This window comes from Alexandromys fortis, unplaced genomic scaffold (genome assembly GCF_014885135.2).
Source record: "Alexandromys fortis isolate MF-2015 unplaced genomic scaffold, M_Fortis_MF-2015_v1.1 scaffold_44, whole genome shotgun sequence".
Taxonomy (NCBI): Eukaryota; Metazoa; Chordata; class Mammalia; order Rodentia; family Cricetidae; genus Alexandromys; species Alexandromys fortis.
Genome location: NW_026067921.1, coordinates 5019598 through 5043598, shown reverse-complemented (window position 1 = coordinate 5043598; position 24001 = coordinate 5019598). Strand labels below are relative to the sequence as shown.

At 48.8% G+C, this 24001-nt stretch overlaps 1 protein-coding gene across 3 annotated transcripts in view; it reads left to right on the top strand.

Annotated features, from left to right (window-relative positions):
* Ctdspl (CTD small phosphatase like) overlaps positions 1-24001 on the top strand; it is a 117675-nt gene that overhangs the window by 36706 nt on the left and 56968 nt on the right. Inside the window, exon 1 of one of the 3 annotated variants that reach the window (XM_050141506.1) lies at positions 5683-5701. The exons of the other annotated variants lie outside the window; for them this stretch is intronic. Coding sequence (XP_049997463.1) covers positions 5698-5701 — 4 coding nt within the window. The 5' untranslated portion in view covers positions 5683-5697. Of the gene's footprint in view, positions 1-5682; positions 5702-24001 lie in introns of those variants that run through there. 3 annotated transcript variants of the gene reach the window in all.

The following is a 24001-nucleotide window of genomic DNA, read 5'->3' as shown; positions in this document are numbered from 1 at the left end:
GAAGGGTAGAGAAAGATACCCAGGGTCTTGCTCTGGCCTCCACTTGTATGTGCGTTGGCAAACACAGAGACACTGACGTGTATGCACGCCACGCATGCATACCAAGACGTGGGCACCAAAATGTAAAAACGAATACTAAAGCATTGCTAATTTAATCAGTTGTGCAGAGTTACTCAAGGAAAATAAAATATCCAACTATTCTGCAGTGTGTCAGGGAGACGGGATTGATGAGCGGTAGAGGAACGGCGGTGTGTATAGGTGAGGATAAAGCGACTGTAGGAAAGATGTTGGTGGTCGAATCCACATGGCTTTTGGAACTTTGCCAAGGGCTCGAATTTTTCATCCAAGAAGCTGACTGAGATGTGAGAGAGAGGGGCCGGGGCCCCTTAACCTGTCCGCAGACTCGGTGAAACACCATGACTCCATCCTTCCTAAGCATCCACCTTTGCAAACGGGCAAGAAAAGTGTGGCACAGACACACTTGTTCTCAGTTGCTCAAGGGCCGACACATGACAAGGGCTTGTGTACAAATCAGTCGTGTCCTCCTTCCACTGGAAGTGCACAGTCAGAGGATGCGTGGAAAAGAGCCTGTAGTAGTTGAAGGCAGGCATGCTGGATTCTCTCAGTGAGGTGCTCACGGTCTGGGTGTTCGGGGGGGAGTGAGGGCATGTAGACCATTAGAAGAACTGCGGAGGCTACAATGGGAAGGGTGAGGGGCAGTCACCAGGCCATGGGAGCCCAGATGCAGAAAGGAGCCCGTGTAACTGTCATGATATGAAACAGAGCTAGAAGGAAGAACCAGAGCCTCAAAGACTAGCTTGGGTTTTCTTCAGAGCAGAAGAGACTGCGTCTTCGAGCACGTGCAGCTGTGTCTCTGGTACCCAGAAGTGCAGGGCACCCAGATACAGTCAGCCCCCACCCACCCTGTGAAGCTTCTTATTCCCTTCTGTGCATCTGGCAGAGTGCCCGGGCCACCGTGAGTTAGAGCGGCACCTGAGGGTTCCTTGGGCCTTCCATCTGTGGCCACTGGTGATTGGATGGCTCCTTGGAAGCAAGGCTCCTGCAGCAGATGAGCATTTTCTTCTGTAATAATGCTTCGCTATGAAGCCAGCTCACTCCCTTCAGGTCTGGCCTGTCCTGATTGAGGGCGAATTCTACATCCAGAACCTGCCATGTCCAGGCTGACCCCTTCCTGTGCTGTTAGGGTGGGTGGGATCCTGGCGGAAGCTTGCAAACTCTTGCTCACGTAGAGTCCGTGTGACTTGTTTATTGGCTCTAATTCACCTCACCCCAAACACATAGGAACCACAGTTCTCTAAGTCCCTCACGTGTCTGTTCTCTAAGAAGCAGACAGAGACAGTCCACATTCACGCTCAGTGATGCAATGAGTCCATCGAGACCTTTTAATGGAGAGGGTCTTCTCTCAGGGGACCCCAGGGGAGGAAGGATTCCCCAAGTTGCCTCAAAGAGAGGAGAGTGTTTCACTAGCCTGAGGCTCCAATGAAGAGGAAAAAACGTATTATTAACTCTGCTGGGGAATGAAGGCTGCCTCCGAGGCTCCGTGAGCAGTGCTTGAAGTGCATTCTGATGGGGCAGCCACATGTCCTGTCAAACAATGATCATAATGTTGAGTTAGACCGTATGAAGCCGCTGTTCTGTGGGCAAGTGCAAATATTAGCAGTTTCCTATAGCAAAGCCTAATGGTGATAAAAGCAATAGCACTGCGGGTGCTGCTGCCGCTGCGGGTGCTGCTGCCGCTGCGGGTGCTGCTGCCGCTGCGGGTGCTGCTGCCGTTGCTGCCCTGACGTCTCCACTCCCCCTGCACCCTGCCCGGAACCCCACACAGATGCTTTCACTTCGGCTCGTTCTATTAAAGGTCGCTCGTCGCTCGCTGCTGGCTTCCCTCACGTTCCATTTGGCCATTAAGCAGGATCACCAAGGATCTGCTGTGCGCTGAAGAATACACACCGATGGCCAGGACAGAGTTTTTACTCTCACAGACGCAGGGCGGCTCACGGGAAGGGCAGATAATAACACATGAACAAAAGATTAGAGACAGCGGGTCAAGGCACTTGCCACACAAACCCCTGATTGGTCACTGGATCCCACAGCAAAAGGAGAGAACTGACTTCCAGAAGTTGTCCTCTGACCTTCAGACACACACATGACACAAACACGAGCCTTCTCACACACATGCAACAGTGATAATTACTAATTTTCTGTTTGTTTTTCGAGAGGGTTTCTCCGTGTAGCCCTGGCTGTCCCAGGACTCACGCTGTAGACTAGGCTGACCTTGAACTCACAGAGATCCTCTTGTTTCTGTTTGTCTCCTGAGTGTTGGGACTGCACCACCATACCTGCTTAACAATAAATTTAAAAGTGTTGGTTAATTCATTAGTTGCAGAGTACAATGGGTGTAGGAAGGCAGTAAGCTAGTGTTCTAGTTTCATCCTTGTTGCTAGGACAAAAAGCAACTTAGAGGAAAAAGGGTTTAATTTGCCTCACAGTTCTAGGTGACAGTCCATCACAGAGAAGTTCGGGACGTGGGGACTTCAAATAGCCATTCACATGATACCCACAGTCAAAAACAGAGAAATGGATGCATGCGTGCTGCTTGCTTGTGCTCGGCCTGGTTTCTCCACTCCTACACGGTTCAGGACCCCATGAATAGGGAATGGTGATGCCCACTGTGGGCTGGATCTTCTTATGGTGATCACTACAGTTCCCTAAAGACATGCCCACAGGCCAACCCAGCGTAGACAATCCCTCACTGAGGTCTCTTACCAGCTGATCTAGGCTGTGTCAAGTTGACAATCAAACATACAGCGGTTATCTGTGGTAACAGCACCAGGGTGAGCCTGGTGTGTTTGGTCAGTGGTTGGAGAACAAAGGAGTGTTGGTGTGGCATAGAAACTAGCAGGTGCTAACCTCTTGCCATAACCAAAGCTTGACATAATCTGGTACCCAGAGAAATCTCAGTGAGTAAAGCGGTCAGATGACCCACAGGACTGTGCGGGTCTTCTGTCGTAGACACTGGGAGGTGAGATACGGGAGAGACTTGCAGAAAGAGTTGCTGCGGAGGCAATAAAGTTCCAGGCTGGAAGACAAAAAATGGTCTTGGCTAGAGATGCCCATTTGAGACCCACCAGTTTAGGTAATAGTTCATCTCACGAGAGTATAGGAGCTGACCTGGGAGCAAGAGTCAGCCCCAGTCTTAGGGAGATTACAAGGTGAAGACAGGCCTTCAGTATCAGAGGCCCTGCTTTTTCTCCCCTGTGGGCTGAGGTCTCCGCACTGATGCCTGTATCCCAGAACCACTCTGACGTATGTCCTCAACTGTAGCTGTCCTGTGGTCTGAGGCACGAAGGGAGCTCCTCGGCTGCTTCCTCTGCGTCTGGCATTAGGTGTCCATGCAATAGTGAGTGGACTTGAGATGAGTCTAAGTCAAGAAAAATGGAAAGGACAGGTTAGCCAAAGATCCGAAGGCCAAAGATGAGTATGAAGAAATTGAGCCAGCCAGGGCTCCGCAGAGGCCTTTGGGGGCCTTGAATCCCAAATACCATCCACACCTGGTCTCACAGAGGTCAGAGACAATTATAGTAAAACATTGCAAACTGAGGTTCCCATTTTTAATGACTTTTTTTTTGCTTTGCTACTTTTTCACTAAGTGGCCCCAGTGGGTTAATAATGCCCTGGGTCTCAGTTTACCCATCTGTAAAACTGAGTAATCATGGCGCAGATTTCTACCCATCAAGAGCGTCAACCATGGCTGACATGTGGTCAATGCTCAGATGTTTTCTTTGAAGAATTTATGGGATCTTAGGACTGTAGCAGAGTTAACAGCACGTGCTACTCTTGCAGAGGACCAGAGTTAGGTTCCCAGTGGGTGACCCATGTCACAACCACCTGTAAATCCAGCTCCCTTGACATAGAGCTGATGCCCTCTTTTGCCCTTGGCAGGCAGGGCGCACACATGCACAAATTCATACACGAGTATACATGTACATACATAATCATTTAAATGATTTGGATTTAAAATTTCAATTTTTTGATGAATTTAATTTCATTTTTAAAAAGAGCTTGAGGAATCTCTCAGCCCCATAGCTAGTTCTGAGACTCAAGTGGGCTGTGTCCCTTGCCTTCCATCCGTGAGAAGACAGACAGGCGCAGACAGGCCTTTCGCCACAGTGACATCTCGCCTGCTGTGAAAACAAGAGTGTGTTGCCTGGGAGCGAGGTCACAGAACTGTGCCTTGGGTTAGAAGCAGGAAAGCCCAGCGTCCCAGAGAACCAGGCGAGAGAGTGAATGCTGAGAGGATGGAGCTGGTGGCCATGTGATGGGATGTAACACATCTGCCCTAGTTGTGCAAGTCATCTGGGGTCGGCATGAGAAGGAACAGACGGTGCCAGCACCAAGCCAAGGGTGTCTGATAGGAAAATTGTCTCACGGATGGAAGGAAAGAAGAGCCACCTTAGTCTCAGAACCAGCTATAAGGCAGAGAGTTTCCTCAGATTCTTTTTTAAAATGATTTCATTTTCGTTTAACAAGTTTTAAATTAAATTAAAATTAAGTTCATTAAACCCCTGTTACGTTTGGGGGATACTGTTTATCCATGTCAGCAAGGGTCGCTTTTGACAGTGAAGGAGATGTTTGGCTTCTGTGGCTAAAGACTTGAAGGAAGAAAGGGGACGGTTAGGCGGGGAGAGGTTGTGACATTGCTTCTGAAACATGGGGGAGTCTTCCTTATGGTTGTATAGAATGTTGTAAACATTGCATCAGTTGGTGGTGAATATTTTGTGTGCATGTATATATGTGTGCCACATGCGTGCCTGGTGCCTGTGGAGGTCAGAAGGCAACATCGGGTCCACAGGAACTGGAGTCAAGGATAGTGAGCCAGCCATGGGTGCTGGGAATCAAACTCAGGTCCTCTGTAAGAGCCACGGGTGCTCCCAGCTGCTGAGCTGCCCCTCCCCAGCTCCCTATGTTAGTTACACTTGCATGGCCGTGACTGCAGTACAGCCTCCCAGGGTTTCAGAGGACGCTGCCACTGCGGCAGAGAAGCCATTGCAGTGGGAACGTGTGGGAGTCTGCACATAGCGCAGGAGATAATGAAACAGAGAATAAGTTTGGAACCAGGGGTCAGGTTCTAAAGACCCCTCCTGGTGAGTCCACCTCCTAAAGGTTCCACAGCTAGTGTCCGAGCAGGAACAAACACAGGAAAGCTGAGGCACTGGGTCCAGCCGTGAGGGCATTTCCTCCAGTGACCTAAGGACTAGACCCTACCTCTTAAAGGGCCCACCACCTCTCCTATTGCCGTACTAAGAGCCAAGCTTGCAGCACATGAACTCAGAAGGGGACAGGCATATCCCAAACATAGCCATCAGGCTAAACAAGCAATTTTTCTGATACGATGAAAAACCTGGAGAAAGCCTGTCCGGGGCTCATATGGTACATCAGTGGCTTTTACCCTTGTGCACACCACACAGCTCTGCCTTTTTTATGAACTGAGTCGGAAGAAGGAGAAAAGAGCCCTGTGGCATGACGGCAAAGCCCTTCTCAAGACTCTGGTCAGTACTGTGTCCCACGGTCATCTGACTGTAAGTCCGGGAGACGTCTTAGCTGGGCACGTTGCCATCCCTAAAGATACGGAGAATTCTGTTACGAGGGAGAAGACGAGGGAGAAGAGGAGGGTGTTTGATGGGTAAGCAGCCATCAGTGTCTATATCAGTGGGTTGTTTCATCTCTTTGAAGCTCAGTTTCATCCAGTCCCGCCCTGTCCTAGACCGTCTCTTTCAGCTTATCAGAGCGATGCCTCATTTGTCTCTGGGATGAAAACTCTCCGTGAAGATCTCCAGGGATGTGGGAAAACTCAGCTCACATTACAGCAAACAGTCTATTCCTCGCGGGTCTCTGTAGCTCTAGTGGCCTCTTGGGCAGCTCGTTGTTCAGAATGCAAGGCGTTGTGGGGCCACACTAACACATTTAGAGTTTGGCATCCACAGCTCCCCACCCTCAGTGTTCTCCCAGGTGACTTTGCCCACTGTGTCTTCTTGTCCCTACTGTTGGGTATATTATCCCACCCTGCCTGCTGTCCATGCCTGCTGCTCATCCCTTTAAAAAGAGATGATGGCTTGGGTCAGCCAGTGGTCACGATGAAGGAACATTACAGTTGAGCAGACTTACCCTAGGCTGCCCTGTGACCCCAGTGCAAATCAGGGCTCCTTTTCTACCTTCCATACATAGAGGGCCGTTGTCGTGACAAGTGCTGCTGGGTCCCACATCCCCTCTGAGAGTTACCTTAGTCTTAGAGGCACAGCACTGTGCAACTCAAGAGAGCACCGTCCAGCATGAGGCCTGTGTGGGTTGAGCTTCAGGAATTGTCAGGCCCCTGAAGTTAATCAACATAGTACTGGTTGGTCTATGATGGGCCTCGCGTGCTTGGGATAGTTAGAGAAGGTGGTGGGCAAATTGTACTCTTGTCTATCAAGAGCCAAACACAAGCCTGAACCAACCAACTGGTCTACCAATCACGGGGCCTAGTAGAAAGTGTGGGTTCGTGCAGAGATGGACTGTTCACCACCACTAGCCAGCAGAGAAATGTACGTCAACATTATGCTGGGACTCTCTCATTGCAGTCAGGATGGCAGTCCAGAAGCAACATGCCAGTGAGGAGGGGACAAAAGGGTGCACTAATGCACTCTTATGAGAAGGTAAGCTGGCCGCGCCACTGTGGAAATCAATGTGGAAAATAAAAATAAGAACTAGAAACACACCTTCTGTTTGGCCCAGCTATAACACTTCTCAGTATTCACCCAAAAGACCCCAAGTCAGCACATCCCCGAGATCCTTGCACATCAGTTGAATGTGGCACCATTCACAGTAGCTGAGTTAGGGGACCAGCCTAGGTGTTCACACACAGAACTGGGTAAAGAACAGGTTTATGTATACAATGGAAAATAGGTTGATGTATACAATGGAATTTTTTTCAGTCATAAAGAAGGAATTTAGATCATTTTCTGGAAAGTGGATACAACTGAAGATCCCCATATCAAGTAAATCAAATCAAACTCAGAAAAGCAAATATCACATTTTTCTCTCACCTTTAAAGGTATGTAGAATCGTTTATACTGATGGTGCAGAAGTAGAGATAAGGCCTGGACTTGATGCGCGTTTCCGCTTGACAGTCGTCTCGCTTGACAGTCGTCTCCAGAATCACCTGGCAGGGGAGGGGGGGGTCATCTATGGCTGACTATGACTGTGGGGGTTATCTGGACTGCATTGAGTTAGGGAGGCCCATCTTTATTGTGGGCAAGACTCGTCTCTCATTGGGGAATCCTGGACTGTGTGTGATAAAAAGAGGGAGCTGAGCATTCGTAGCCATTTTGTTTCTCGATTGTAGATGCAGTGTGACCAGGGTCTTGCTCCTTTGGCTTCCTATCTCGATGGACTGTGCCTTTGACTGAATGAACAAGAACAAACTGTCATTTAAGTTGCTTTTGTCTGGGTATTTTATCAGGGCCACAGGAAAAACTAAGACATTGGGGAACACAAGGGTAAGAAAGGGAAGGGCAATATGGGGGGATATGCTCAGATAACATTGTATATATGTGAAAATAGTCTCGTGTAATTCGGTGGTGGTGGTTGATTGTTGGTGGGGTGTGGTGGTGATTGGTGGCAGTGGTTGGTTGGTTGTTGGTGGTTGTTGGTGGGGTGGTGGTGGTAGTTGGTTGGTTAGTTGTTGGTGATGGGGTGGTGTTTGGTTGGTTGGTTAGTTGTTGTTGGTGCGGTGGTGGTGGTTGGTTGGTTGGTTGGTTGGTTGGTGGTGGTAACAGTGGCGGTGGTGGTGGTGATGGAAGTCAGGTCATTTTCTGGGAAATGATGACAGTAAGATACAAGGACTTGGGGAAGAGCAGCAGAGATCCTGCTGGCCTCCTGAGGCAGACCTTTTTATTAGGGTAGAAAGCTGCTGCTGGTACTCCCATTTTCTCCAGCTGCCGAGCATGAGGGGCAGGGTGGGGGACTGACGAGGAAATGTGTGTGCGCAGATTTCGAAATGGTGCCTCAGGTAAAAGCCTCCTTACTGCCGTTACCACAGCTGCTGCAGCAGGGCAGCACTGGACCCTGAGGCGGGAGACTGGCTTGGAAAAGGTCATGGGCCACACAGTGTGAGTGCTCACACTCTCAGTTACTGGGGGAGGGGTCGAGGGGAAGACTGATGCGTAATGTTCCTCCAGTCCTTCGGTTGTGTAAGTTTGGACACCAGTAGAGTCTGCCTGGAGCCTTGGGGTCAAATGCTAAAGGCAAGCAAGACTGTCCTTATCACAAGCCCGTCTAAGCTTCTCACTTAGCAAGAGATGTGTCACATCCTGACACAGCCCCACCAGAGTCTCCTGTGTGGCTCTGAGGTGGCTTCCTAAGTGCCAGACACAAGCTCAGCCTCTTGCCATGAGAGCCAGGTAGTTCCCCTCATTTACATCCCTTTAGAGAAGCCACCATGAACCAGATGTTGTCACTGTTGGGTCCGAGCGCTACTGCTTCTGGCTGGTGCCACGTTCCTGAGCCTGCCGGCACGGGCACTAGGTTAGGCAGAAAGTAAGCAGGGGACACAACCTTCCTCACTATCTCCCCTACCGCTTACTCTTGTGGCCTGCAGACTACCTCAGTCTGTCCAGGGCTGGAGAACTGGATAGAGGAAGAATTCCTGTGAAGAAAGTAACCTGGCTGGCTGCTAACAGAACAGCCCGTCATGTGACCACAGATAACATCTGCAGCCTAGGCAAAGAAGAAAGCCAGATTGAGATGAGCCACACTCTGTGTGTGTATGTGCGTGTGTGTATGCGTGTGTACGTGTCCGTGTGTGGTGCGTGTGTCTGTGTGTGTACGTGGTGTGTGTGTGTGTGTGTGTGTGTGTGTGTGTCTGTGTATGTGCAAAGGTAGAAGCCTGAAGCCCACATCAAGTGTCTTCCTCTGTCAGCGCTCCACATTGTTTTTATTTTTTTGAGATAGGTTCCCTTACTGCACCTGGAGCTCACTGGTTGACTAAACCTGCTAGCCAGTGAGCCCCAGGCTGCCTCTCCAGCCCTGAGACTACAGCAGTGCCCACCATGCCCAGCTTTTTTCGTGGCAGCTGGGGCTCGAACTTGAGTCCTCATGTTTGTGCAACAAGGAATTTACCAACTGAGACATCTCGGCAGCCCCTCTGTTTAGTGTGAACACGGACTCCCTTTAGAGGAGCCTCTATACCCCAGAGTTCTGACCTCCCCAAATCTGAGAAAGACCCTCAGTGTGAAGAGATGTGCAGAAGGAGAGGTGGTTCCCCAGGGAGCAGAGCAACCAGAACAAAAGGGGAGTCTGCTTCTGTTTTGGGTGTGTGTTTGTGTGTGTGCATGCATGTGTGCATGCCATCATGTATGAACATTCATGAGTGTACATGTGCAGATATGAATACATACGTGTGGAAACCAGAGAGAAACCTGCCGTGTTATTCCTCAGTCTATGTCCCCCTTGTGTTTTGAGACAGAGCTTCTTCCTGGGATCGAGGCCACAGGGGTCAGCCTGTCTCTGCCTTTCCAGTGGCCAGATTACAAGTGTGTGTCACCATGCTCAACTTTTTACATGCATTCTCAGGCCACACATTCATGTCCTCATGCTTGTACCACAAGCACTGTACCAAATGACCTATCTCCAGGCTCGGGAGGTTATTTTTCTGTTTACTCTTGCATCTGGACCGCAGTATTGAAACAGCTTCCTGACTCTGGGTTGTTGCTGCCTCCTCCTCCTCCTTTTCTTCCCCCCACCATCATCACCATCTCTTCGGTGACTTATCCAACACAATGGAGTCAAGTCACTCCTCTGCTCCCGAGCCTTCGGAGCTGCTCTACTGCCTGAAAAAGAAGAAGGAAAAAAAAAACAGGAAAAGGTGGGAGAATCCTCCTCTGTCATCTGCCCCCACCTCCTGCTGAGTCTCATGACTTTGTTCTGTAAAGAATGGAGATGAGATGAATGAATGTAAAAACTGGGAGGCCCAGTGAGAGTTCTGGAGCTTTCTGCTTCATCGATACAGAGCTGTGGCCATATCTGATGGCAGCGATCATCGGTGGTCATCACGGATCCTAGTGAGGCAGTGACCACTGCCACACTTATTGATACAAACCTGTCTTTCAGAGAGTTAGGGAGTTTGTCTTGCTTCAGAAAGGGACAAGGTTGATAGGATTTCTGAAGGAAACCGAGACTCATAACAGTTTGGTCTTTCCCTTTGAACTCGTCATGCAGATAACGTCTTCATAAAAGATCTCAGAGACTCGTTCTTTTTTTAGCCAGCCAGTCCTCTAGTCAAGTTTTGAGAGACTTGGGAGAACATGTGATTTTTTTTTTTAAATATCCTGGAGTATTTTTCCAGGCCTGGGCAGCTCGTGGGTCAATGCACAGCTATTTCCGTATGTGGGTAGGGTGGGGGAGCACAGCCAGGTCACCAGGGGCCAGGGCCGGCTCTCCAAGCTGGTGGTTGCTCCCCCTCCTCCCGCTGCTCCTCTGCTCCTCGCATCGAGGTGCAGATTTGTCTTCCAGACCTCTCTGTGTCTGCATGCCTGTACCTGCTGCCTGGTTGACTCTGAGCTCTGATCCCTTTAACTTGTGAAAGCCTGGACTTCCCACTCCCAGCCTGTGGCAGGCAGGTTTGAACCGCCAGGCATTTGAGGAGTAGCTAGGGGGAACGTGGCCTCAGGGAGGGGTGGCTTTGGAATGCACCATTCAGAAAACAGACACCCCCAGTGCTAACTGACTGGAAAGCCTGTTGTGTTTCAAGGCTGGAGCCTGAGTCATAGAGTAGGGTACCTGTAAGGGGGCGTCGCGGAATCATAGGGAGTAGTGTGGACTGGCCTCTGGGTGACTTCCCAGCCCAGTTTTTTCTCCATCTGTCGCTTCCCACCTATGATCCCCTTCCCAGGCACAGAGCTTTTCAAGGCAGAGGGTGAGTGGATTAGTTCTTGGGCCAGATGTTCTCTGTCCCTCCCCCAACTCTTCCCCACGCTGTCTGTGCCCTGGATTCTCCCTAGTTGGGGCTATATGAATGGACTCCCTAGCTTCCTGACATCCTCTTGTTTTTGCTCAGTGGGGAGCAGGGAGAGCTAGAAGGAAGTATTGATTCTCCTAGCTCTGCCATGTGACATCACCAAAGATCTGGACTCCTGGTACTATGTCTAGTTCCAGTGACCTCTCTTCCCTCTGAACGTGTACGCGTGCTGCTGAGACTGGTCCCAGAGACCTGCACTCAGGCCTTGAATAAATGGCACCCTTATTAGACTCCTCACATTACCCATTTTGAGAGTTCCGCCTGTTTGCTGCCAGAATGCTGGTGGATAAGATTCCTACCATCTTTTCTGATTCGGAGAGAGCAGAGTGCCCAGAGGGAGCACACAGCTCTCTGGGGCTCCTGGTGTTTCACTGGGAACCCGGGAGACAAAACCTGATGAAAACAGACCTCCAGAGCCAAAGTTCTCAGGAACCCTAGTAGGTACAGACTGTTGGGATTTGGTTTCCAAAGAATGCGCAGAGGAATGTTGTCACTGAGGTGGGGAGAGAGCCGTGAGGACCACCCTGCTAGGCGGGCTGTCCCTGGTAAAGACTCCCTTTCCTCTTCTCTGGAGTGTGCACTGCTCAGATAGACGTGAAGCATGATCTCAGAAACATCAAATTATACAGTTAAGCCGTCAAACAGCAGCCAGATCTGGAATTTGTGTTGTGCCCTTAAGGGTCTTGGGACCATTCACACACAGCCCTTCTAAGGACAGCTGCTTCAAAATGGGTTCAAAGGGAGAAAGGTAAAAATTAGGATTTTTTTTTTAAAATTCGGACACTCTCAATTATTAAAGTTAGCATTTTTTTTTTAGAGAACTATGTTATTTTTTGTTTGTTTCCGAGATAGGGTTTCTCTGCTTGGCTGTCCTGGAACTCACTGTGTAGACCAGGCTGGCCTCGAACTCAGAGATCCGCCTGCATCTGCCTCCTAAGTGCTGGGATTAAAAGCATGTGCCACCACCACCCAGCTGAGAACTATGTTCTTAAAAATTATGTCACCTGCAGTTTTCTCTTAAAAACAGAGACTTGAGGATGCTTGCCCTACCCGCCTGACCCTGTAGAAGATGTGCCGAGCCGTGTGCACATGTTCATGTATGTTATGCATGTGGGGTGAGCAGAGAAGCTAAGGGAGACAGGGATGGGGTGGCGGGCAGGCCTGGAAAAGACACACCACAAAGTGCCAGGAGGGACACACACTGTCCTAGTTTCACTTCCTTCCCCTGACAAGCAGCGTAAGGGGGGCAGGGGTTATCTATCTCTCGGTTCCAGGTGACAGGCCATCAGAGCAGTCACAGGGACAGGGCTCGGGGGATCTGGTCACATCACATTTATAGCCAGGAACAGAGAGCAAGGAACGCACGCGTGTTTCTCTTTTATCCCTCCCAGGGCCCAAGCCCAGGGAATGATGCCTCCCACCGTGGACAGGCCATCCATTGCTGTAATTCCTCATGGGCACGCCACCCACACACCAACCTGATTGACCCAACTCCTCATTGAGACTCTGCCCAGGCCCTTCTAGATTGTGTCCCGCTGACAGTTAAAACCACTGTCACATAACACCAAGGGGCGTTATCAAGCAGATGCTGGGCCTTGATGAAGAGCAGTGAGCAGTGGATAAAGAATGAACTACATCAGGCAGCTTTCCCGTAAGCTGAACGTGAGTGCTCGTAGACATGCGGGGCACATGTTGGAGCACAACAGGGACACTAGCTTCACTCTGAGCACATCCTGAAGTCTTCCTCTGGGTTGAGGGAGATGGAAGTTAGCCTATAGGCCTGATAGGGAAGCTTGGAGACACAGGGTTTTTGTGAGGTGTCAGCCCTGTGGCGCATGGTAAATGGAGCCCTCTGTTCTTAAGGTGGAAAGCAAACAAAGTCCTCAGCATGTCGTCCCGTGACTGTGCAGCACAAACCACAGGTGGTTAAGGGAAACAAAAGTCCCTTTTGTAGGGTCAGGGCACGGACACGGCACAGCTGTTGAGAGACCACATGAAAGGCGGGACGCCTTGAGCCAGCCTCCAGGCTCGCCTCTGAAAACACATCACCTGGCAGCACCCGCCCCGAGTGGGTGCGCGTCCATCGCTGCCTGCAGGAGAACGCCAGATGTGGCTGTGCGTCAAAGAACGCCCGATAGGGAGTGGAACCCATGGCAGACACAGGCAAACCCGTAGGAAAGGCTGCTGGGGCATTGTGAGCAATGCACTCGCACCTCCCCCGCCTGCCCTGCAAACTGTCTCTATAAACACGATTCACCTAAGCTGTTCTCTATATCCTTACCTTTGTTATTTTTATTTCTTGGTTGTATGTGTTTGCATGGTGTGTGTGTGTGTGTGTGTGTGTGTGTGTGTGTGTACATGCAGATATGTGCACAGTGCATGTGGAGCGCAGAGACTCGACACCGAGTGACGCCTACTATTGGTCTCCACCTTATCTTTGGAAGCTGGGCTCTTTCTCCAGTGCTTACTGTATGGCTAGACTGGCTCACCAGAATGCTCCAGTCTACTTGTCCACACAAACACGGACACAAACACACACACGCTCATGCTCACACGCACCACTCCCCAGCCAGCACCGGAATTGAGTGCAGGACTGTGCCTCAGCTGAATATGGACCCTAGGGACTAGAGTCAGGTTCTTATCCTTGGCACTTTACCCACTACACCGTGTCCCTGGGACCCCAGTTATTCTTTCCTGATGTTTCAGTGAGCTATGTTTTCATTTGCTATATAGACTGTATCAGTCAGGCTGAAGAGGTGGTTCAGTGGTTAAGAGCACTGGCTGCTGCCCCTCAACTGAAGAATGGATAAGGAAAATGTACATTACACAGTGGAGTACTACGCAGCAGAGAAAAATAATGACATCTTGAAATTTGTAGGCAAATGGGTGGAGCTAGAAAACATCATATTGCGTGAGGTAACCCAAACCTAGAAAGACAATTATCACATGTACTCACTCATAAGTGGCTTTTAGACATCAAGCAAAGAAAAAACAGCCTACAATTCACAATCCCAGAGAACCTAGACAACAAAGAGAACCCTAAGATACGTGGATCTAATCTACATGGGAAGTAGAAAAAGACAAGATCTCCTGAGTAAATTGGGAGCATGGGGACCATGGGAGAGGGTTGAAGGGGAGGGGAGTGGAAGGAAGTGGAGCGGAGAAAATCATATGGCAAAAAAAAAAAAGCCTTGCTGTTGCTCTTTCAAAGGACCCAGGTTCAATTCTCAGAACCCACGTGGCAATTCACAATTATCTGTAACTCCAATACCAAGGGACCCAGTCCCTTCTGGCCTCTATATGCCTTGCATGTGCCTGGTACACATACATGTGTGCGGGGGTAAAGCATCCATAAAATAAAGCAAAAAAGTAAAATCTCCAAAAAAAATTATACCCATCAGTGTTAGAGGCCGGGTGATATTTTGCTGAGTAAACACATTGTCCTTGCTACCCATTGTCTTTTTCTGTCACATTTTGCTGCTTCCTACTCGTCCCACTTCTAACAACTCATAGAAGGTATCCTTGGTGCATATATTCTTCACATTTTAACTAAAACCCTCAGGATATTAAAACCTGGGATTGTGGAGTAAAACATACACAATAGCACCAGTGGGCTAGCGTAGTAGCACACACCTTTGATCCCAACACTCAGAAGCAGAGGCAGGTGGATCTCAATTGAAGGCCAGCCTGGTCAGCATAGCAAGTTCAAGGCCAGAGAGAGCTAGACAGTGAGATGCTGTCTTAGAAAGGGAAGAAAGAAGAAGGGAGGAAATCTTCCACTCTTGGGACGGACTACCAAATTGTTCTCCAAAGCATAGTAGCAGTTTCCCGTTTCCCTGGAGCAACAGCAACTACTGACATTATACATCGAGTTGTTGCCTTTTGCCATGGGTGGGTTACTGCGTAGTTAGACAGCTAGCTAGTTTGTTAAAAACATGGGCACTCTAGCCCAGACTAACCTGAAGCTCACTTTGTAGCTTGAGCTAACACACACACACACACACACACACACACACACACACCTTACAGTGATCTTTGTTCCTCAGCCCTCAAAGGCTGGAATTCCAAGCACGAGCCGCCAAACCCCACTAAATGTTTTTCTTTATGAAGAAACTGGTCCTAACTTACTGGTTTCTCTGTTTGTTTTATTAGTCAAATAAAAATCAAGATACACTTTTTTGGCCAAATTTCCCAGCATTCCATAATGAAAACCACATCAAACTGGGGGCCTCGAAAGTAGTCAAGCCAGGTCTGGGATCTGCCACTGTGACGTCCTGAGCAAACACGTCTCCTGAGCGCTCTGTTCTCTACATTCATGCTGCAAAAACTATGAAACCCATCTTCCAGGTGGCAGACGAAGACCAAACGGACACCTACAGAGTGACCTTGTTGCTCCTAGCCAGTCTGTAGCTCAGGACTGAGCAGGGGAACTGAGCAGCAACTTTGGAGAAACTGTCCTTACCCAAGACCAGGCTGCTGTTTGCACAGGCAGCGGCTCCTGCACTGGCAGCGGCTGCCTCCTGCCAGGAGCAGGGAACAGTGAGGCTCTTGTTCTGGCGTAGCTGGAAACCAGCTTCCTGTTTTTCCTGGTTTGGGGCTGGCGTTTTAATCAGCGGCAGGAGGGAAGGAACAGTCCTGGGTGGGTAGCCCGTGTCCCACAACCCTGCAGCGAGGAGGAGTCTGGCTTTTCCTCCAGGGACTCCTGTGGATCACAGAGTCACGGAGCTCGGTGACCTTGACCAGGACAGCGCAGCCAGGTTAACAAGGGGAGGGAGCTCAGGACAACACACCATCACTGCTCGTAGGTCAGTGCCTGTGGAAGCCGATGCTGGTGCATTTAAAATATAATGCGGATTAAACAGGAAGCTTCTATTTCCCCCCAGAGTTAGTGCACCACACATTCCTGCTCACTTCACATTTTTGGACAAGCCAGACTCCTGGGTTCACTCTCCAGCCACAGTCTAGGGGCTCTAGACAAATGGCTTACAAACGGGAAAATAACCCGTGACCGCATCACTGGGTTACTGTGCCGTGCAAGTCAGATCTTCACAGTTTTGGGTCCCACACTAGCCGTGCAGTACTTAACACACAGTGTAGAAATTTTACTTGCTAAACACTGGACCCATGGCTCGGCTGCTAAACTTTAGTTAGAGATCTGGACATCCATTTTAAAGATAATCAGAGGAAGTTTCTCAGCTCACTAAAAGTGGATAGTACAATGGCTTAAAAATTCCACAGGAGTCAGGCAGGTGGTGGTGGAATCTCAGAGTTTTTGGGAGGCAGAGGCATGTAGTATGAAGGAGTGTGTGGATCTCTGAGTCCGAGGCCAGCCTGGACTATAGAGTGAGTTCCAGGACTAAGCCAGAGCTACACAGAGAAACTCCCGCCCCCCCCCCCAAAAATAACCCAGCAAAAAATCCTCAGGAGTCTATCAAATGTGCCTGTTAGTACTAAAATAAAAATACTTTCTTCCTAACTGCTCTGGTTTAAAAAATTCAGGGGGAAACAAAGTTGGTTTGGTGCCAACATTGGTATGCCTTGGTTTCATGAAGACAGAAACTGCCTTGCTCCCCTCCGAGGGGCAGGGCTGGAGAGGAGGGTGCGAGGTGTGAGCTCACTATTTGTGGATATGGCCCCTGCTGTCTGGTAGGTAGACTCCTAGCCAGGGCTCTCTAGTCTCTAGCTTTGTGAAACTGGGCTGTCCTGGTTTGCAGCTGGGAGTAGGCTTGATAGGTGTCTGTAGTACTGGTCCTATATCCTGTAAGGATGTAAATTGAACACATATGGCCACTTAGATCACAGAATACCCTTGCCCTTCTACAAAGCACGTTCACATGGACCAGTGATGCCACGTGGCCTACTTCTCCTTGGGCCGCCAGAGCCAAACATCCACAGCCGGTTTACTCGGTCACCAAGAGCAGCCTGGAGCTGGGTTTACAAATGGGTGAAAATAATAACACAGCTGCGACCACAGTGCGCCTGAAACTTCAGAACGGAGTCGGGGCCGCAGAGGAGTGATGTCCCTTTGGTTGATGATTTTTATTTCTTCTTTGAAAACGTCGCCCTTTTAATCCGTATTTTGATCCTAACCGTCCACCACCACTCTCTAACTTCCTCCAGTGCCCCCCATCCAGCCTCCTTCCCAACTAAATGCTCTCCCCACTTTTTTGAGACAAGGTCTCACTAAGTAGATCAGACTAGCCTCGAACTCACAGAAATGCACCCATCTCTGCCTGCTAAGTGCTAGGATTAAAGATGCGCCCCCACCACATCTGGCGTCTCCTTTTTTGCTGTCGTTAGTAAAGCCAGAGTTCACTTAGTGTGGCCCACGTGGGTATGGGATCAGCTACTGGAGCACAGACAGCCCACCAGTGGCCATATCCCTAAAGGAAAGAGACTCTCTGGCCCTCAGCAGCCATCAACAGGCAACAGGTCTTCCACCACGAGTGGGACTTCAGGGGCTCCTCCCCCGCCACACTGGGCTTTTGCCCGGCTTGATCTTGTGCTGGCAACCATACCTGCTGTGAGCCGACGTCTGCAATGGCCATGGTGTGCCAGGAAGCCATGGTTTCCCATCCCTCCTTCCCGTTCACCAGCTCTTACATCCTTTCCACAGTACCTCTGAGCTTTGACTGGAAGAACGTTAATATAATTGATTCGTCCACAGCTGAGCACACAAGGTTATTTTTATCAGACTTTGATGAGTTCTGAGTCTCTGTGGTAGCCACTAGCCACTGCCAGGAGAGTAACAGAGATTTGCAGAAAACAATGTTTCTTCTGGGCAGTTTGGTCTAACACGTTAAAGGAGTCCCAAGGCCGGTTTCAGAGTCTGTTTGGGGGAAGGAAAAGAAAGGGTAGCAGCAGAACCAGAAGGTGGTTGATCCCCATGCAGCCCTGCACACTTCTCTACAGAGAGGCAAGAGGAGGTTCTGGGGTGCTGAGACTGAAAGTCTAATTAAACTCCCTGGGTCACACACAGAAGAAAGCGTGGAAATAGAAGGGGACTTGGGGACAGGGTTTGGCAAGGAGAATGAAAATGACTAAAGCTCATCACACACACAACACTGTCAAACAAACCAAGACTAAAACCTCTATCCTAAAGCAAAGCTCTTGAGTTAATCACGCTTTATTATATTCATCTATGCCTTCAAAAGCATCTTGGCCGATGTCTCTGGAGGAACTGGAGGGATCAAACATTGGGCTTTCACAGCTCCATGGTGAGGCTCAGAAGTGAGGGAGTGTCTGATTGGCGGAGAACCCACAGACAGGAGGCCAGGCCTCCCTGCAGTCGTAGTCTGGCTCCCTACCATCCATGCAGGCCCTGTCAGGCCCAAATCACAAATCTGTAATAGGGTTTGAAAGGAGAACCTCGACTTTGGTTGATGTTAAGACCATTTCTTTATAGGCAGTAATGAACTACGGAGTCTTTGTGTGAGAACCAGGCCCAGGAAGGCATCTAAAAGTCTTAGCCAGGGTTGTAAGGCTCCCCTAGCAAAAGAGGAAGGGTTGCTGTGTATTTGTGAAAAAGAATGTTTGTGCGCGTGTGGAGAGAGGAGTGATATGCACATGGTCTCTCTAGTAATAGTGCAGAAATGTGTTAAGTATCTAGTTACTGTTGGGAAGTAAGAGGATCTCGTCAGTGAATTAACACTGTCCCAATTCTACAGATGCTTACTGGCCCTCAGTCACCCATTAGTCAACGGATGATGGCTGACAATCTAGTTGGTTACTGTCCTCTCGTCTTCAGCGGCACCGTAGCCCAGCCTCTGGCTCTCCTGTGCCGTCCTTGGTAGGTTCTACTTACTAAATACCTGTCTTAGCCAGCCTCTGAGTGCTTTATAGGCAGGACTTGAACTCCTCTTCATGACTTTCCTCTCACAGGATTGGGCCCCAAGGCTCCATGCATGGTTTAGTTAGAAACTTCACAAACATGTAAATGAGCACAGAGTGCTGGCTGGTGCCCATCATCCTAGCATTCGAGTGACAAAGACAGGAGAATCAGAAAATCAAGGGCAGCCTAATGGATGTAGGAAGTCCTAGGCCAAGGTTGCATGAGACCCTACATAAAAAGAAAAAAATCAGCTGTGTGGTGGGGGTACAGGCAGGTGACTACATACTACAGAGTGAGTTCCAGGACAGCCAGGGCTACATGGAGAAACCCTGTCATGAAAAAGGAAAAAAAAAAGTACATATAAATGAAAAAATAGTATTTTAAACCTAGCTTCTATCTACTGTGTTATATTATGCACCCTTTAACTCCCATTTTTGGAGACATGGTCTTACTATGTAGTCCCAACTGGCCTGGAACCTGCTATGTGGTCCAGACTAGCCTTGAACTCACAGAGACCCACCTGCTTCTGCCTCCCAAGTGCTGGCATAGAGCCCCACATCACCATGCTTGGCTTCTATACCTCCTAAGTGGGCCATCAAAACAAACCTTAGCAGCCCATACCCTAGGTTGCCTGGACTATTTGGGACTATAAGGACACAGGTCCAGAATCCCAGATTTTGTACCGAACCTTACCCCCCACAAAATGATGTTTGGTTTCATGGGAAAGTTACCTTGTTTGTGGGTAGAGGTAGGAACTAGAAACTCTGCAAACTGGAGATGTTGAACTTACTTAATTCTGATTTCAAACCTGAATTTTGATGACCTGGCCCAGGTGCTTCCCAGATGAGGAAACTGATGGATGATGAGCCTTACCCAAAGCACACAGAGCAGAAGGATGCTCTCTAGGATCCCAGCCCAGAGTCCCTTCTCTGAACATCTTGGTACTCCATGCATTTTCTGAACTTTTTATTCTGTTGCTTGATTTGTTAGCTCTTTGGACCAAACACCTTTTTCTGTGGCTGGGCAGCAAGCTCCAGTAATCCCTGGGACAAATGTCTTCCCACCATCTGCATCTCTGCATCATCTCTGTTTGTTGGTGTGTTTCTTTGTTTGTTTAAGGCTGCTGATGGGCAGCAAGCTCCAGGACCCACTGGGACCCATGTCTTGCCTTCATTTGCATTTTTATTTATTTATTTGTTTGTTTGTTTATTTATTTATTTGGTGTAGATCAATTTGTAAATATCCTTTACAGTATTGAACCTTGACATTCACAAACATGATATATCCTTCCATGTGTTTATAGACTTAAAATTTTTGCAGATAACGTTTGGAATGAATTTATCTATGGAGAAGTCTAACATCTTTGGTTTACTCTTACATTTTGTATTTTTGATGTTAGCATATGTTACAACTTTGAGTTTCTTACCTTTTCTAAATGCTTTCTATTCTCTTATGTATGTGGGCAATGTGTATGTGGTACGTGTGTGTGTATGTGTTTGTGTATGTAGTATAAGCATGTATGTAGCATGTGTGTGTGTGGTATACGTGTATATGTGCTATATGTGTGTGGAATATGTGTGTATGTAGTATATGTGTCTGTGTGGTTTACGTGTGTATGTGGTATATGTATGTGGTATATGTGTGTATATGGTATATGCATGAGTGTGTGTTTACATGCGTGTGCCTTGCTCTGTCACTCTCTGCCTTGTTCCCTTCATTAAGGGAACCTGGGCCTGAGCTGGCAGCCAGCAAGTCCCGGTGATCCTACGACCCTTTATCGTCCATCCTGCACCCCAGTGCTGGGGTTTTTAGTGTGACCACACCAGCTTTTTATACGCATGCTGGGGAGTTGAACTCAAGTCCTTTGCTGGCACAGCAAGTGCTCTTACCCACCAAACCATCTCCTCAGCCTTGCATGTTTATTATTTTTTAAACTAACCTTCTGTCTCCCAGCTAAGTGTATGTGCAGATTCTCTTAGATCATCAGTATGCAACATCAAACATCTGAACGAGCCCCACACATTTCTTAGAGCGCTCACACCAACTGATGCTTCATCCAGGCAGTGACAGCTTCCTTTTCTTGTCCTCCGTCTCAGCAGGAAGCATCAGTGTTTCAACAGAAGATGATGGGTGCTATAGACAGTTATTTATAGTTACTTATCAGATTCCAGAAGATTCTATCTAGTCCTCCTTTGCCAAAAGTCTGCCATAGATGGCTGCCGGCGTTTACCACATTTTTTCTCTCTGAACCTGTGAATGTGGTCATTTGGTTTTCCTCCTTTCTTTGAGTGTGATGGCGTGGACCCATGGGTTTGGGGCCTGGCTTGGTTGGACTCAGAAAGTGAATTTGTTCCTGATTTCTGGAAGGGCGTGTACAAGATGGCTGCTATTTCTCTGGGAAGAGTTGTGTAACATCGATGCTGTTTTCTTTCCCGTCTACTGGCATGTCATGTACCCAGGAAGAGATGCTGTGCCCAGTGTGGTGGTGCACTCAGGAGGCCGAGACTGGTGGGTCTCCTGAGGTCATAGGCCAGCCTGGTCTCCAGAGTGAGTTCCAGGCGACAGAAAAAAGAAATCGTCAATCTTACTGTTACTTCTCTGGAAATAACCCAAGCCGCCCTCCCCGGCTGCTTCTAAGGCTTTTCTCTTAGTTTTTGAGTATTTTCCTGGGTACTGCCTCATTGTCAGCTAGTCCACAGGGGCCTGTGCATTTAAGGTGTAAAGCTGTGCTTGATCATATTCTTTTTTTTTTTAAGATTTATTTATTATATATACAACATTCCTTCCATGTATGTTTACATGCCAGAAGAGGGCACCAGATCTCATTATAGATGGCTGTGAGCCACCATGTGGTTGCTGGGAATTGAACTCAGGACCTCTGGAAGAGCAGTCAGTGCTCTTAACCTCTGAGCCACCTCTCCAGCCCTTGATCATATTCTTGTTTTAAAACATTCTTGGTTGCTGTTTCCTTTCGTTTTTATAATTGCATTTATTATGTGTGTGCACACATGCATGCCTGTGTGTGGAGCTCAGAGCACAGCTGGCGGGAGTCGGTTCTGGGTATGAAACTCAGGTAGCCAGGCTCGGAGGGCAGCAAGCACCTTCCCTTCCTGAGCCATCACACTGGCCTTCCCGCCGTGCATGCTCTCACCTAGTGCCTCTTTATCTTTGTAGTAGAGTCACAGGCCTGTTAGTCTTCCTGCTGCACCCCCCTCTGTCCGTCTGTCTGTCTGCCTAAGGCCGGTCTCATGTAGCCCAGGCAGGCCTTGAACTCATGGTCCTCCAGCCTCCACCTTCCCAGTGCTCGGTGCAATCTTCCCAGCTCCTCTGTTTTCTACCCTTCCGTGGCTGAGTCTGAAATAGATTCTCCTTTTGATCTCTCAGCGACTTCCCTGGTTTGCTCTTTCTCACTGAATTTCAAGTGCTGAATCCTTGGTTTTAGGGTTTTGGGTATTTTTTTCCCATCTACAATTTCTGCTTGTTCTTTTAGCTTGTTCTGTTTCTGGTTTCCCTGGAAACTATCTTTTACCTCTTTGAATTCTCTTAAGTGCAATTTTGTTTAAAAATTGTATTTATGTGTGTGAGTGTATATGCCTGCGTGCCGTTCACCTGTCCGGGGCAATGTAGGAGCCGGGGGTTGATGTTTGAAACGTCTTGCTCACTTGCTTCTCCATGTTTGTCTGTAGGTTGTGTGAGGCAGGGTCTCTCACCGAACCGAGACTAACTATTTCAGCTAGACTGGCTACCAGTGAGCCCCGGATCCTCCTGCCTCCACCCCTACCTCCAGTGATTCTGTTGCAGGTGTGTGCCACACCCCTGGCTTTACCCAGGTGCTGGGATTCAAACTCAGAACCTCATCTTTGCATGGCAAGCATGCTACCCACTGAGGCGCAAGTGTAATTTTTAAAAATTCCCTGTTAATGTTTACATTAAATGCTGCTCCCTTAAAGGCTGTTTTTATTGCCCGTGGCTATACTCGGCATATATTTGTCTTGTAGTCTTGGTTGTTCTTGGTTAAATGGAAGACATCATAGATAATACTTAATAGAAATAACCAGAACCCTGGGTTGATGCTGCCCTTCTTCAGGGAAATCTGTCCCTGCAATCTGGAATTAGGGGGTTCAGGGGGCTACTATACCCATGAGAAGCAGCCTGCTTGGTGGTGTGGAAACTTAGCATCTGGAAAGGAGGCTTTGGTTGTGGTCTGCCCAGTTCCACAAGATGTCCAAAGCACTACTCTTAGCCTCCTCTTCCAGAAGTGGCAGACATTCCTAAGAAAACAGCATCCATCACCCAGCGCCACGTACCTCTCTGGATTTCTCCTGAGTTTTGGTTCCATTATTCTTTGCCAACTGCTAATTTGCCATATCTTCGAGGAATAATGTTTTAACATATATTATTTATGTGGGGGAGGGGTGTGCGTGTGTCATGGCCTTGTTGAGGTCAAAGGACAACTCGCAGCAGCCAGTTCTCTCCTTCTGCCACGCGTGTCCTGGGAACTGAGCTCAGGCCGTCAGGCTTGGTGGCAAGCACCACCACGCCATCTCAGGAAGCCCCAGGAATGTTTTTAAAATAGTTTCCCATGTTTTCTCACTTCCAGTAGGTGGGTTAGCCTGAGTTACCTAAGTTGATACTTCCTAGGAGGGTTTCAAGTGGCACGTTTACTCGGTGCTTGTGAGCTGAGTTATGGCCTCCAGAAATCTGTGTCGAAGTACTAGCCCCCAGCATTGCTTAAGATGATCTCACTTGAAAATAGGGGTCATTGTAGATTTCAGTGGCTAAGGAAAGGTCAAAGGGGAAGAGTACACCCTTTATTTGTGTGGCAATTGTCCTTAGAAGGAGAGGAGATGAAGTAAGCAAAGGCAGAGTTATGGAGAGAAGACAGAACCTGGGATTGGAATGATGCCTGTCAGCCAGGGGACACGGGTCAGTCTCACAGGTAAACAGCAGAAGCTAGCAGAGACCAGGAAAAGGCACTGACCCCACCAGCCTGGCAGCAGACGCCTGGCCCTCAGAACTGGGAGACAGTGAATCAAATCACCTGACGTGTGGTGCTTTGATGCTTTGAGTCTGTTTCACCTAGGAAATAGACTAGAGTA